Raw genomic sequence first — 11,471 nt, 5'->3', positions numbered from 1 at the left:
ATCATCCTCAATGGGTTTCAAGAATACTAAAATTACGTTTCTTCACTCGAATTTTTGACATGTTTGACAGTTTCCCAGTTAACTTTGGCTCCACACAGGAGCCGTCAGTCGAACTTATTGTTAGTTTTCAGCATCTAAACAATCATCCTCAATTGGTTTGAAGAGTACTAAAATTACGTTTCTTAACTCGAATATTTTAGATGTTTGACAGTTTCCCTGTTAACTTTAGCACCACTCAGTAGCTGCCAGTCAAATTCTTTGTTAGTTGTTTGCACCCAAACAATCATTCTCAATGGGTTTGAAGAGTACTAAAATGACGTTTTTTCACTCGAATTTGTTACATGTTTGACAGTCTGCCAGTTAACTTTGGCACCACTCATGGGCTGCCAGTCAAATTCTTTGTTGGTTGTTTGCACAAAAACAATCATCCTCAATGGGTTTCAAGAATACTAAAATTACGTTTTTTCACTCGAATTTTTGACATGTTTGACAGTTTCCCAGTTAACTTTGGCACCACTCAGGCGCTGTCAGTCAAACTTATTGTTAGTTTTTAGCATCGAAACAATCATTCCCCGCTCGTAAGAGTACTAAAATGACGTTTCTTCACTCGAATTTTTTAGATGTTTGACAGTTTCCCAGTTAACTTTAGCACCACTCAGGAGCTGCCAGTCAAATTCTTTGTTAGTTGTTTGCACCAAAACAATCATTGTCAATGGGTTTGAAGAGTACTAAAATGACGTTTTTTTCACTCGAATTTTTGACATGTTTGACAGTCTGCCAGTTAACTTTGGCACCACTCACGGGCTGCCAGTCAAATTCTTTGTTAGTTGTTTGCACCAAAACAATCATCCTCATTGGGTTTTAAGAATACTAAAATTATGTTTTTTCACTCGAATTTTTGACATGGTTGACAGTTTCCCAGTTAACTTTGGCACCACTCAGGCGCTGCCGTCAAACTTATTGTTAGTTTTTAGCATCTAAACAATCATTCCCCGTGAGTTTCAAGAGTCCTAAAATGACGTTTTTTCACTCGAATTTTTGACGAGTTTAACGATAAATTGTTGCAAAATATACCAACAGCTGTTAGTCAGTCAATGAATTTCAAACTGTTGACTATGAAAACAAAAGAATCTGAAATTTTAGTGAGTACTAAAATGACGTCCATAGAATTGTCGCGAGCTCCCGGACTATAAAAAGTCCAAAAGGAGCGATAAATTGGCTGAAAAATTCGAATTAGCTTAGGAGCGTGAGCTTGAACATGATTTGAATTTGAAAGAAATAGTCATGAAAAAAATAAAAATAAAAATTATATTGTGCGTGAGCACAATATAAAAATTGGAGTATACCTAGAGTATACCTTATTTCATTTCAGTATATTTTCCACAGATTTAGGGAACTGTGTGTCCACGTGGATTCTAGTTCAACCCCCCCCCCCGGCCCCCCTCGTGGTCTAGCGTGGAATTTTGCCATACCCCCTCCCCCCTAAAGTGTCCACGTGGTATATGGATGGCCCCCAACTAAAATGATGAATGTAAAAAAAATAATTTTAAACAAAACGGTTGGAACTAAAGGATAATGTGAATTGAAAAAAAAAACTAGTTAAACCAAGTACTTGAATTTTCAACTAAAAAATATGAATGTTTAACCAAAAAGGTAAATTTCCAAACAAAAATATGAGTTTTCAACCATAAAGATCAATTTCCTACGAAAAAAAGCTTTACAAAAAATGCATTCATTTTGAACAAAACTGTTGAATTTTTATTTTTGACAAAAAGGAGGAATTTAAAAAAATACACGAATTTTCAACTAGAAAGGATTAATTTACAACAGAAGTATCAGTTTTTATTCAAGAATGTAGTTATTAGATTGTTCATTAAAAAAGATAATTCTCAACAAAAAGGAGCGAATTTTCAACAAAAAAGCCACATTTTCAATAAAAGAAATGATTCTTCAACTAAAAAAACAAATCTTAAAAAGAATGAATTTTCAAAAAAAGTGTTGAAGCCAAAAGATGGTCTTTTGAAGCCAGAAGATTAATTTTCAAAAAAGGAAAAGTTAAATTCGCAAAGAAGGAGATGAATCTGCAACCAACAGAAAAAAATGAATTTTGAAAAAATAGCTGCATTTACGGCAGAAGAATAAGATTTTTAACCAAATACTGGAAATTTTAACCAAACCAAATAAATGCTAAGCCAAAAATATAATAGTAGACTTTTAAACCAAAAGTAGTTTATTTTTCTAGTTGGATTCTATTAATGTAGTTTGTATTTAATCGGAAAACGAAAAAAATGGAGAAAGTCTGTGTTTCTCAGAAGCAAAGAATTCTTTAAAATATATAATAAGGATACGTACTGATTACTATTTAAATTCGTAATGATACTTCCACGTACACCCCCCCCCCAGACCTAGTAACCAATCGCAGTTCTTAACCCCACCCCCCTCGACACCTTAAATTTAAGCGACGTTCAGGGGCCCTTATTTTGTTCGCCAAAAAGTAATAACCGGTTTTTTGATCCGGGCCCTCAATTTTTCGCGTGATTGAGCGATCGTGCTCTTCTTACATTCGGACCCTTAATTATTATAGTTTTAATAAGAAGTGTCAGGAATCAGGAGAAGAAAATCAAGATTGAAAAGTTTGATAGAGAAAGATAAGAGCAATGGAGGGTAAGGAAAGAGGAAAATTGTTATTGAAGCTCTTACCACAATCACGTTCGTCACTTCGATCTCGACAGTCGATGACATTGTCACATTTTCGACGCAGGGGAATGCACTGTCTGTCATCACAACGCATTTCGGTCCTCGAATCACATTCTCTTGGCGCCACATTATTCCAGGATGGCCATGAAGGGTCTAATTGCACATTGAAGGAAAGTATGGATAAAAAGCACACAAAAGCATCTAAAAACTATTTACAAATTAATATTGCCAGAGAAAAACTTGTTCAATTTTTTTCTACTTTTTACATTCCAAAACAGTCCAATTATTTTATGTCATAAATTATTCATAGAAATAATAAATACTTTAAGGCCATGTATAACTTATGCGATTCCTACCATACCGCTTGACATACCACGCATATAGAAGAATTTCAAGAAATATCGATTTAATTTAACTTCACAGGATATCATAATATTTTAATGAAATTTCAAATAATTTATTGACCACAATTTCAAAGACTTCTTCATTTTCCAATATTTCAAGGCATCTACGAAGATCAGAAAGAATTAAAAATATTTTAGGGTAATTTGGTCAACTTTTCTATATTTGACGTCAGATAAAACTGGAAGCAAGAATGTTTAAAAGTTTTACCAAAGGTTTTCGATCTTCTAAATTACTGTTAAAAGTATAAACTTAAGTCATTTAATATAAAATTTGAGAAAAAGGTATAATATCGTGTTTTAAATACATTTTATTAGCGCTTACTTTGATAAAATCTTTCTTTAAAATGCTCAGGTTATTTTAGGTGTAGTTTAGCTTGTCGAAATATTCACAAAAAGTGCGTAAAAGATATTAAAAAATTGAAAATATTTTATACCAATTTAAAAAAATCTTTAAAATGAAGTTGCATGCTATAGATTGTTTTAATTTTCGTTCTTTTCATATAATTAACTTTGAATTATTTGTTCATTCGTATATTTAATAAGACTTGACTGAAAACATTTAGAAAAATTGCGTAACACAGGGAAGAGGAGACAATACCACTTTTTACGCCTTCATTCATAGGGGAGGGGTGCAACATGGCAAAAAATGTATTACGTAATTGAGGGTCCGGATCAAAGAACCAGTTATAACTTTCTGGCACTCAGAGTGGCGCCTCTTGAACGTAAGCGAAGTTCGACCCCCCCCCCCCAACTAGGTGCCATAAAGTTATAACCAGTTTTTTTTATCTGGGCCCTCAATTTATCGATGGACCCTAAGTTATACAGGGCTTCAAGTAATATTCGGTTTGTAAATAGAAACATTGACACACGATTAACATACATTCATAATGCAAAGTTCGAAAAATGATACAAAAAATGGTTTTGAACAAGTTTTCCTGAAAATAAAAAATTATGACTTTGTACAACACGAATTTTTTGCATCAGCTCCTGGCAAAGCACAAAAAATATGTTTAAGCCGTAAGACACTGGAAGCGTTAAATGAAGAAATAGTATGTTCACAAGTGATAAATGAACTCCTGTCTTATGCAAAATATTCACGACATAAACAAATTAGTTAGGGGAAACATCCCTACAGTGGATAACGGAATCTACAATGGTTAATCATTAATTAACAATTCTCATATATGTTAAAGTAATAATTAAATTTAATTTCTAGTTAAGTGACTATACGCGTTGATGAATTAAATTTAAAACTAATTATTTTTCTTTCACTTGTACTCTTAATTAATGATTAGCCACAGTACTTGGCGTTATCCACTGCAGAAAGATCTCCCCTGCTATATCTTTGAGTTGATTTAATGATATTTGATTAATCAAGCAAAGATTTTTTAGGCTTAAATAATTGTTTAAAAGTGAATTGTATAATTGAGGGTCCGGATAAGAGAATCAGTGCTCACTTTCTGGCGCCGGGAGTGCTGATGGGCGACGCTCAGCGTTCTCTCAACTCTGAGCGCCAGCAAGTTATAACAGGTGGTTTGATTCGGGCCCTCAATTGGCAAGTGAAACATTTGCCACAATACCAGTTCAAATCCCAATAAAATTGGAAAAGGTGGTAAAAATTAATTTTAAAAAATGAGTATTATAATTAATGGTTAGTGAGAGCTCCTTTAGTATGAAAAAAGCGATTAAACACAAAATGGCGTACTCGTAGAAGAATTGGAGGTGATGTTGACTTGAGTGGATGTCACAGAAGGACAATCCTCGTCACTTCTATCCGGGCAATCCGGATGGCCATCGCATCTGTAGATGCCTTCAATGCATTTTCCCCCAGTGGCACATTTGAATTGGGTCGGCGTACAATCTCGGTCTATTTATGGCAGAAATTTGCAAAAAACACATTCGTAAAAGCGAAAGCCACAATGACTAGAAAAATCACTTTTCTCAAATTTTTGATGATTGGTAAAGTTAGTTTCAAAACTCTAACAGTCTGTCAACCAAAATCAGGGCAATTATATTTCAGGTTCAATTTTTTTTGACACCATAAATGAAAATTTAATCCATTTATACAAAAGTACGATGGAATATTCATTTTTCCATCAAGGAAAGGACGTCAAGTAGAATTTTAGGATCTGATTTAAAAAATTGTTTTTTATTAACTTTATCTTGAATTTTGGTTAGAAAAATATCAATAATTTTGGAGAAAATTTTTTTTTTTCAAATTTGGATATTCTAAATGCAATCGACTTTTAAAATGGCCAAATGATTTTATTTACTTCTGGTAAAAGAGTAAAGGAATGCAAATCCTTGAGATGATTATATGCTTTCAATCAATTACGAACTCTCGAGTGATGTGTAATCACAAATAATCTCATTAAATAATCGAGATGCTGTATCAACTGTAAATCATTGACTGACGTGATTTCGTAAAATTGAATGACGTTATTTCAAAATGGAGTTTAATTTATAGACCTTAAGAAAATTATTTTTTTGAACTAATCCTAAAAACTGTAACAACTATCATCAATTAAGTTCAACCCAGAAGTAGTTGCAGGGTAGTCCTCCCTACAGTGTGGATAATGCAACCTACACTGGATAATCAGTAATTCAAAATACTAATATTTGTGAAATAATTAATTTAATTTAATTAATAATGAAAGCACTATACATGCTAATAATTTTGAATTAAAATTAATTAATTTCCTTTAATATATGCGTTTAATTAATTATTATCCAATGTAGGTTGCATTATCCACTGTAGGATTAAGGGGGTCCCCTTATGTATAGTCAGAATCCAATGTATATTTTATGCTTGTTTCGGCAATGCGGTTATTTTAAGCTAACGTAAAAAAATCATATTACGCGTTTTTGAGAAAAACTATTTTGTCGTCTTTAATGATTAAAATTCTCATTTTGTCGACAACAACGGAAGATAGTTAAAGAAACATAGTTAGAGATTGCCCCTTTTCATGAAATATATATAATTACTCACCAAATTTTTATCTGATGTATTTTGGATAATAAAAAAAATAAAAAATATGATAAAAACATACTGAAGCAGTATTTATTTTAAAGAATTACAACATTTTTTAAAAATATTTAGATCAGTATTAAAAAAAAATGGTTTTCGTCTTTAAAATTAAAGAAATTTAACTTTTTTGGATTATCAACATGCCCCAAAGGAGCTTCTGGTTATTTTATATAAAGATACAAAATTATTTAAATTTTTTAATACTAAAATATTAAAATATCAAACATATTATTAGAAGGGCAACTATTTTTATTACAAAGAATAAACAGTGTTGATTTTAATAATAAATATTTAAGATATGGCATAATTACGCTCCAGTTTGATTTATAATTGTAAAAAATTAAAACAAATTTTTTAAATATACTAAAAAAAGTCAAAATAATGGTCTCTGAAAGGGTGAGTTGCAATAATAAGGTAATAATAATAAGGGGACTAAAATTAAAAGCGTGGGGCATAATTATTGAATATAAAATTTATACGAGAATAACAATTAAATATTTACGCCCCAAGCTTTTATTTTTAGTCATCTCAGTATTATATTATCATTGCAACTTCCCTTTTTAGAGTCAACTAATATTAAAAAAAAATTATTAATACTTTATAATTATTATTTTCTTAGTTAAGAAAAACACAGGGGATTTATTTTTGGAAAAATGGTCTAAAATGCATAAGATAAAAATCTGATGAGGGTATAGTTTTATATATTAGTTTTGGATAAACATGAGATTTTTATGAAAGAGTAAAAGATTAGTTTTTCCCAAAAACGCGTAGTAGGATTTTTCTTCCTTGGCACAAAAAAACTCCTTCCAAGTTTGAACCAAACCAATCAATATTAAGAAGTGCCCGCATATGCCCGAAAAATTCCGTAGCATTAAAATTGGAAAATTTTTTTTTTTGAAAAATGAGATTGAAGCTTCTGGATTTAAACTTAGCTTGCGGGTGATTCTTAGGATTTGTTGAAAAATCCCTAAAAATAATTTCCGCTAATTTACATTGAATTTTGGCGCTCGCTACTTCCCTTATCGAGATCCAAAAATGTCCCAAAAAACTAACATTGATAATTTTCATTTGTTTCCATTTTTTTTCTTAAAAGCATGTTGAAAAGATTTTTTTACGTTTAATCGAGAAATTAGTCATTTATAGGAAAACTAATAATAGTTTTAAGAATTTACAAAAAATTGTCTAAACAATTGATTATTATTCATTTTAAACTTTTTCTTAAAGAGAGGTAGTAAATACTATTACTTCAAATATGGTTAACATTTTCGCTTATTATTATATATCTACATCAGATATTACTACCCCAAAATGGAACAAATTCGTATTTTTTTATTTTTTGGTTTAAACCATTTGTTCTGAATTAAATGTTTTAAATTTATTTTTGTTCTCTAATTAATTCAGTGATTTACCTGTGTTGAAGCAGCATTTTTTGTTGAACCCATTATCTATTTGTATTAACAATTTATTAAAGATTAATTGTACATTTTTATGGAAGTGAGACAAAAAAATCGTATTTTTTCCCCTTAATTTATTTAAGTGTGTCGCTTGTCTTGAATATTTAAATTATATAACCATTCTAAAATTAATTAATATTAGTTTAAACCATTTTTTAAAATTAATAATGAAGAGTTGAAAAAAAATTGGAGAAACATAAACTTACTTTCATCTTCTACAGGACCAATACTCATCAGTCCGCAGGAGTGATTTAAAGAAAATACTTTAAGAAATAATTTTTGAACGATAAAATTAAACGTAACCAAATTTATAAAGAAAACTATATTTTTATATTGCATTTCCATCCAAATGTACAAAATCTTTAATAAATTATATGAAAAATTGGATAATTTTTTTAACATCAAATGTTGTTCTTAACTATATTAAAAATAACTAGAGTTCCCTACCTATTTTAAAAAAAGTTATAAGTAAATAATAATTAATTGTCCGATTAAAAATAAAAAGTACCTTGCAATGATTTAATAGGAGAAGATAAATATTTATGCAAATGGAAATTATTTGAATAATTTTAAACTGTTTAAAAAATGTTTTAAACCACTTTAGTTGTTGAATAAAAATAATTTGTTCGAATTAACACAAAAAATCAATTTTTTTTTTAATTTGAACAAAAATCATTTTTAGAGGCGGCTAATATTCTCTTTGTTTAAAAGTAGAAAATTTCGTGTTTTCTGAAATTTCTAATTTTTCAGTTAGTGTGGTAATAATAAATGTAAGTTAACAAAACTAGTTCTTAAACCATTTACTATGTTTATTAATATCTTCTCTTAGATAAGTTGTGGATTTTTCTGAAGTGTTTGATTTTGTTTTGGCTTTTTCGTTAATGTATATAGCTGGGGGGGAGGGGGGTGAGCTGATATGAAAATATGTGTGATTCCAAATTTTTCTTTTACGCTTTACAATAAACTTCTTGTTGAAATTCAGAGTAAAACATTTAAAAGTAATTTACAGACCAGTCCTATCACCTACTGCAAATGATTCCAATCTATGTTTTCATCTCTTGTGTAGTATTTTTAACACGATGATTCTCGTTGAGGTTGAATTATTATTTGTTTATAACTAAAAAAGGAAAACCGATCTAAAGATTTCAGAAAAAAAAACTTTTAAGCATTACTCTAAGAGAAGATAGTTATAAACAATAATTAATTGTTTAAATAATCATGCTTGTGAACTTGAATTCATTATTTTCTCACTAACAATAAGTGAAAAGTGGGTAAAGAGCTTAAAAATATAGAAAAAACTGCAACTGTCTAGCATTGAACTAAGAGAAAATAGTTATAAATAATAACAAATAGTTTAAACATGTACGTTTGTTAATTTGCATTATTTATCACTTTACTAACTAAAAAGTCATTAAAAAGTTGAAAATTAAAAAAAACTGCAACTATCTACCATTAATAAAAAAGAAAATAGTTATGAGGAATAACAATTTACTTAAATAATTATTTTTGCTGAATTGAATTAAGTACTATCTCACTCTAAGTGAAAAATAGACAAATAGTTGTAAATTCCTGAAAAACTGCAAATTTCTAGCATTATTCAAATTGAATATTATAAGCAATTAAATAAATTAATTAAACAATTAATTTTATTAAACTATTGCATGTCTCACTCTAATTAAAAATTTGCCCAAAAAGTGGAAAATTAAAAAAAAACTGCAATTTTTCAGCAATATTCTATTATTCTACCAAAATTTCAACAAAAAAAATATATTATTTAAACTTCTAATTATCAATATAAAGTGGCCACCTATAAATGTAATGTAAAAAAACGGATTTATTTTTTGGTGGATTCGAACAAATTTTCAAGTGATATGCTTGAAAATTCGAAAAAAACAAATTGGACCATCCTAATGTGCATAAACTTTTGGTATGAAGTTAATCGAGGCTAGTCGAGCTAATGTTTTAATTAATAAAAAAACATTACGATTAGAAGTTTAAAAAAATTTTACTCTTAATAATAAAAATGCGTTGATATGCGGTTTCATTTGGAGTTAATGCTCTATTTAAAACACCAGGCGCCTATTAAATTAGTCTTTTAATAATAGATATGACAAATGAATGTGGGATGCATCGGCCTCGTCAAGTGAAGCCTTGTCCTCTAGATAAACCAACTCATATGATATAATTGCACGCCGTTTAATTTCAACGAGTGGCCTGCAAATTACTCAGGAACTAAGAATATAATTACGTCATATTTAACAAGATCAGTCAATACAAAAAAATTATTAAACTCTCTTCGAAGCTTTGAAGGAAAGGCTTAATTTATCCAATTGATTAATCTAATTTCTGTTAACAATACTGATTGAACTTCCTTTCCTGTAAAATACATTTTTCAAAATTCCGATCAATTATTCAATGAATCTTCGTTGAATAATTCTGTATCTCCAAATGATCAGTGCCCTGATTTTGTAATTATAGAACCATTTTAAATTATTTAGTTTTAATATCGAGTAAATGATAAACATGAAGTTAAACATTATCTATCCAATTAATAATCTGTAAAATTAATAAATTGTAAGCTGGCTTTTGTATGAATAAGATTGCAGCTCTAGATTTGTACACGGCTAATTTTAATAACATTTAAGCTGGCTACAGAATGACTTAGTTACTCATTATTGTGTTAGAGGATAGGGAAAAATTAATTACTTTACTAGCTACCTAGCTTACAGTTTAAAGTGTTACATTTTACTTAAGAAATGTAACACTTCTTCTCCGTCAAATCGACTTTTTCAGTACTCTTTCTAACTTTTGATTTATTTACTAGGTTTTCGCCAACTCAAAATTCGGGATGAGTAGTCAAATACTTTTTATAAGTTTCGCTAAACCTCCTGAAATTTCGGGGCCAGTACATCTGATCTTCAAAATCAGAACAGAATGAAATAGGGATAATATTTTTTTAACTGATAGATTATTTTTCAGTAGAAGTCAAATATATTCCGTTAGATTGAAAGAGTCGATTTCACAGAAAGCAGCTGCATAAATGCGAGCAAAGCAAGGTCTCGGAAACTCAACACCAGAGAAAAAAGTGTCCAAAACTCGTTTGAAGTTCCCTACTTTAAAAAAGAAATTAGATCTCGTTGAATTGAATTCAAAGTATTGACTAAGTGTCTCTAAAGAAAACATATAAAGACAGACGAATTCATCAAATTTAAAAAACTTTATATGAACTATTGAAAATTATTATTAAATATTCATTAAAGTTTCATAGATATGTGATATTAAAATAAGAATTTCCTTTACATTCTAAATTGGGGACGTTCGCCTCTGGAAACTTTTAAAACATGTTAATTTTATTTTCAACGTACATATTGCTATAGGAGATCTAATTGGGCATCTTTGTTCACTGCACAAAAAAGTTGTAGTTGTAGCTTGAAAAGTAACCCGGAAAAGCCCGTTCTTTTAAACAAATTTTTTGGTCTGTTTGTATAACTTTATTAATTTATTAAGAAATTACGAAGATTTTATTTGGGTCACCCCTAGCGGACCACGTAAATAGAACAGTTGCAAAATTTTGTAACCGTAAAGTAACTGAATAGTGACCGTTACGTTTTCTGGGTCCACTAGGAAAATTTTCATCCTTTCATTAAACATTCTTCTTCTGACACGTTTATATTTATTTATTTGCATTTGTATTTTAATAAACATGAATGAATACAAATAAATATAAAAGTGTAAAAAGATAAATAAAAGGTGGTATTCTATGTGAAATTGTGAATAAATGTGAAAAAGAATGAAAATATTCCCTGGCGTGCCCAGTGAACAAAGCGTTCACTATGTGGTCACTTTACTGTAACGAAATTGCGTAACCGTTCCGTCCATGCGGTCCGC

The 11,471-nt window shown here is 29.7% G+C and overlaps 1 protein-coding gene across 1 annotated transcript in view; it reads right to left on the bottom strand.

Annotated features, from left to right (window-relative positions):
- The window catches only part of LOC117176826 (basement membrane-specific heparan sulfate proteoglycan core protein-like), a 642,506-nt gene that overhangs the window by 174,500 nt on the left and 456,535 nt on the right, over positions 1-11,471 (bottom strand). The window contains exons 17-18 of the mRNA XM_033367162.1: positions 4,807-4,968; positions 2,701-2,850 (exon numbers count right to left, since the gene is read on the bottom strand). Of these exons, the coding sequence (XP_033223053.1) occupies positions 2,701-2,850; positions 4,807-4,968 (312 nt within the window). The remainder of the gene's footprint in view (positions 1-2,700; positions 2,851-4,806; positions 4,969-11,471) is intronic.

This window comes from Belonocnema kinseyi, chromosome 7 (assembly GCF_010883055.1).
Source record: "Belonocnema kinseyi isolate 2016_QV_RU_SX_M_011 chromosome 7, B_treatae_v1, whole genome shotgun sequence".
In the NCBI taxonomy this organism is placed as follows: Eukaryota; Metazoa; Arthropoda; class Insecta; order Hymenoptera; family Cynipidae; genus Belonocnema; species Belonocnema kinseyi.
Note: the sequence above shows the minus strand (reverse complement) of the source record. Positions and strands in the feature narration are given on the sequence as shown.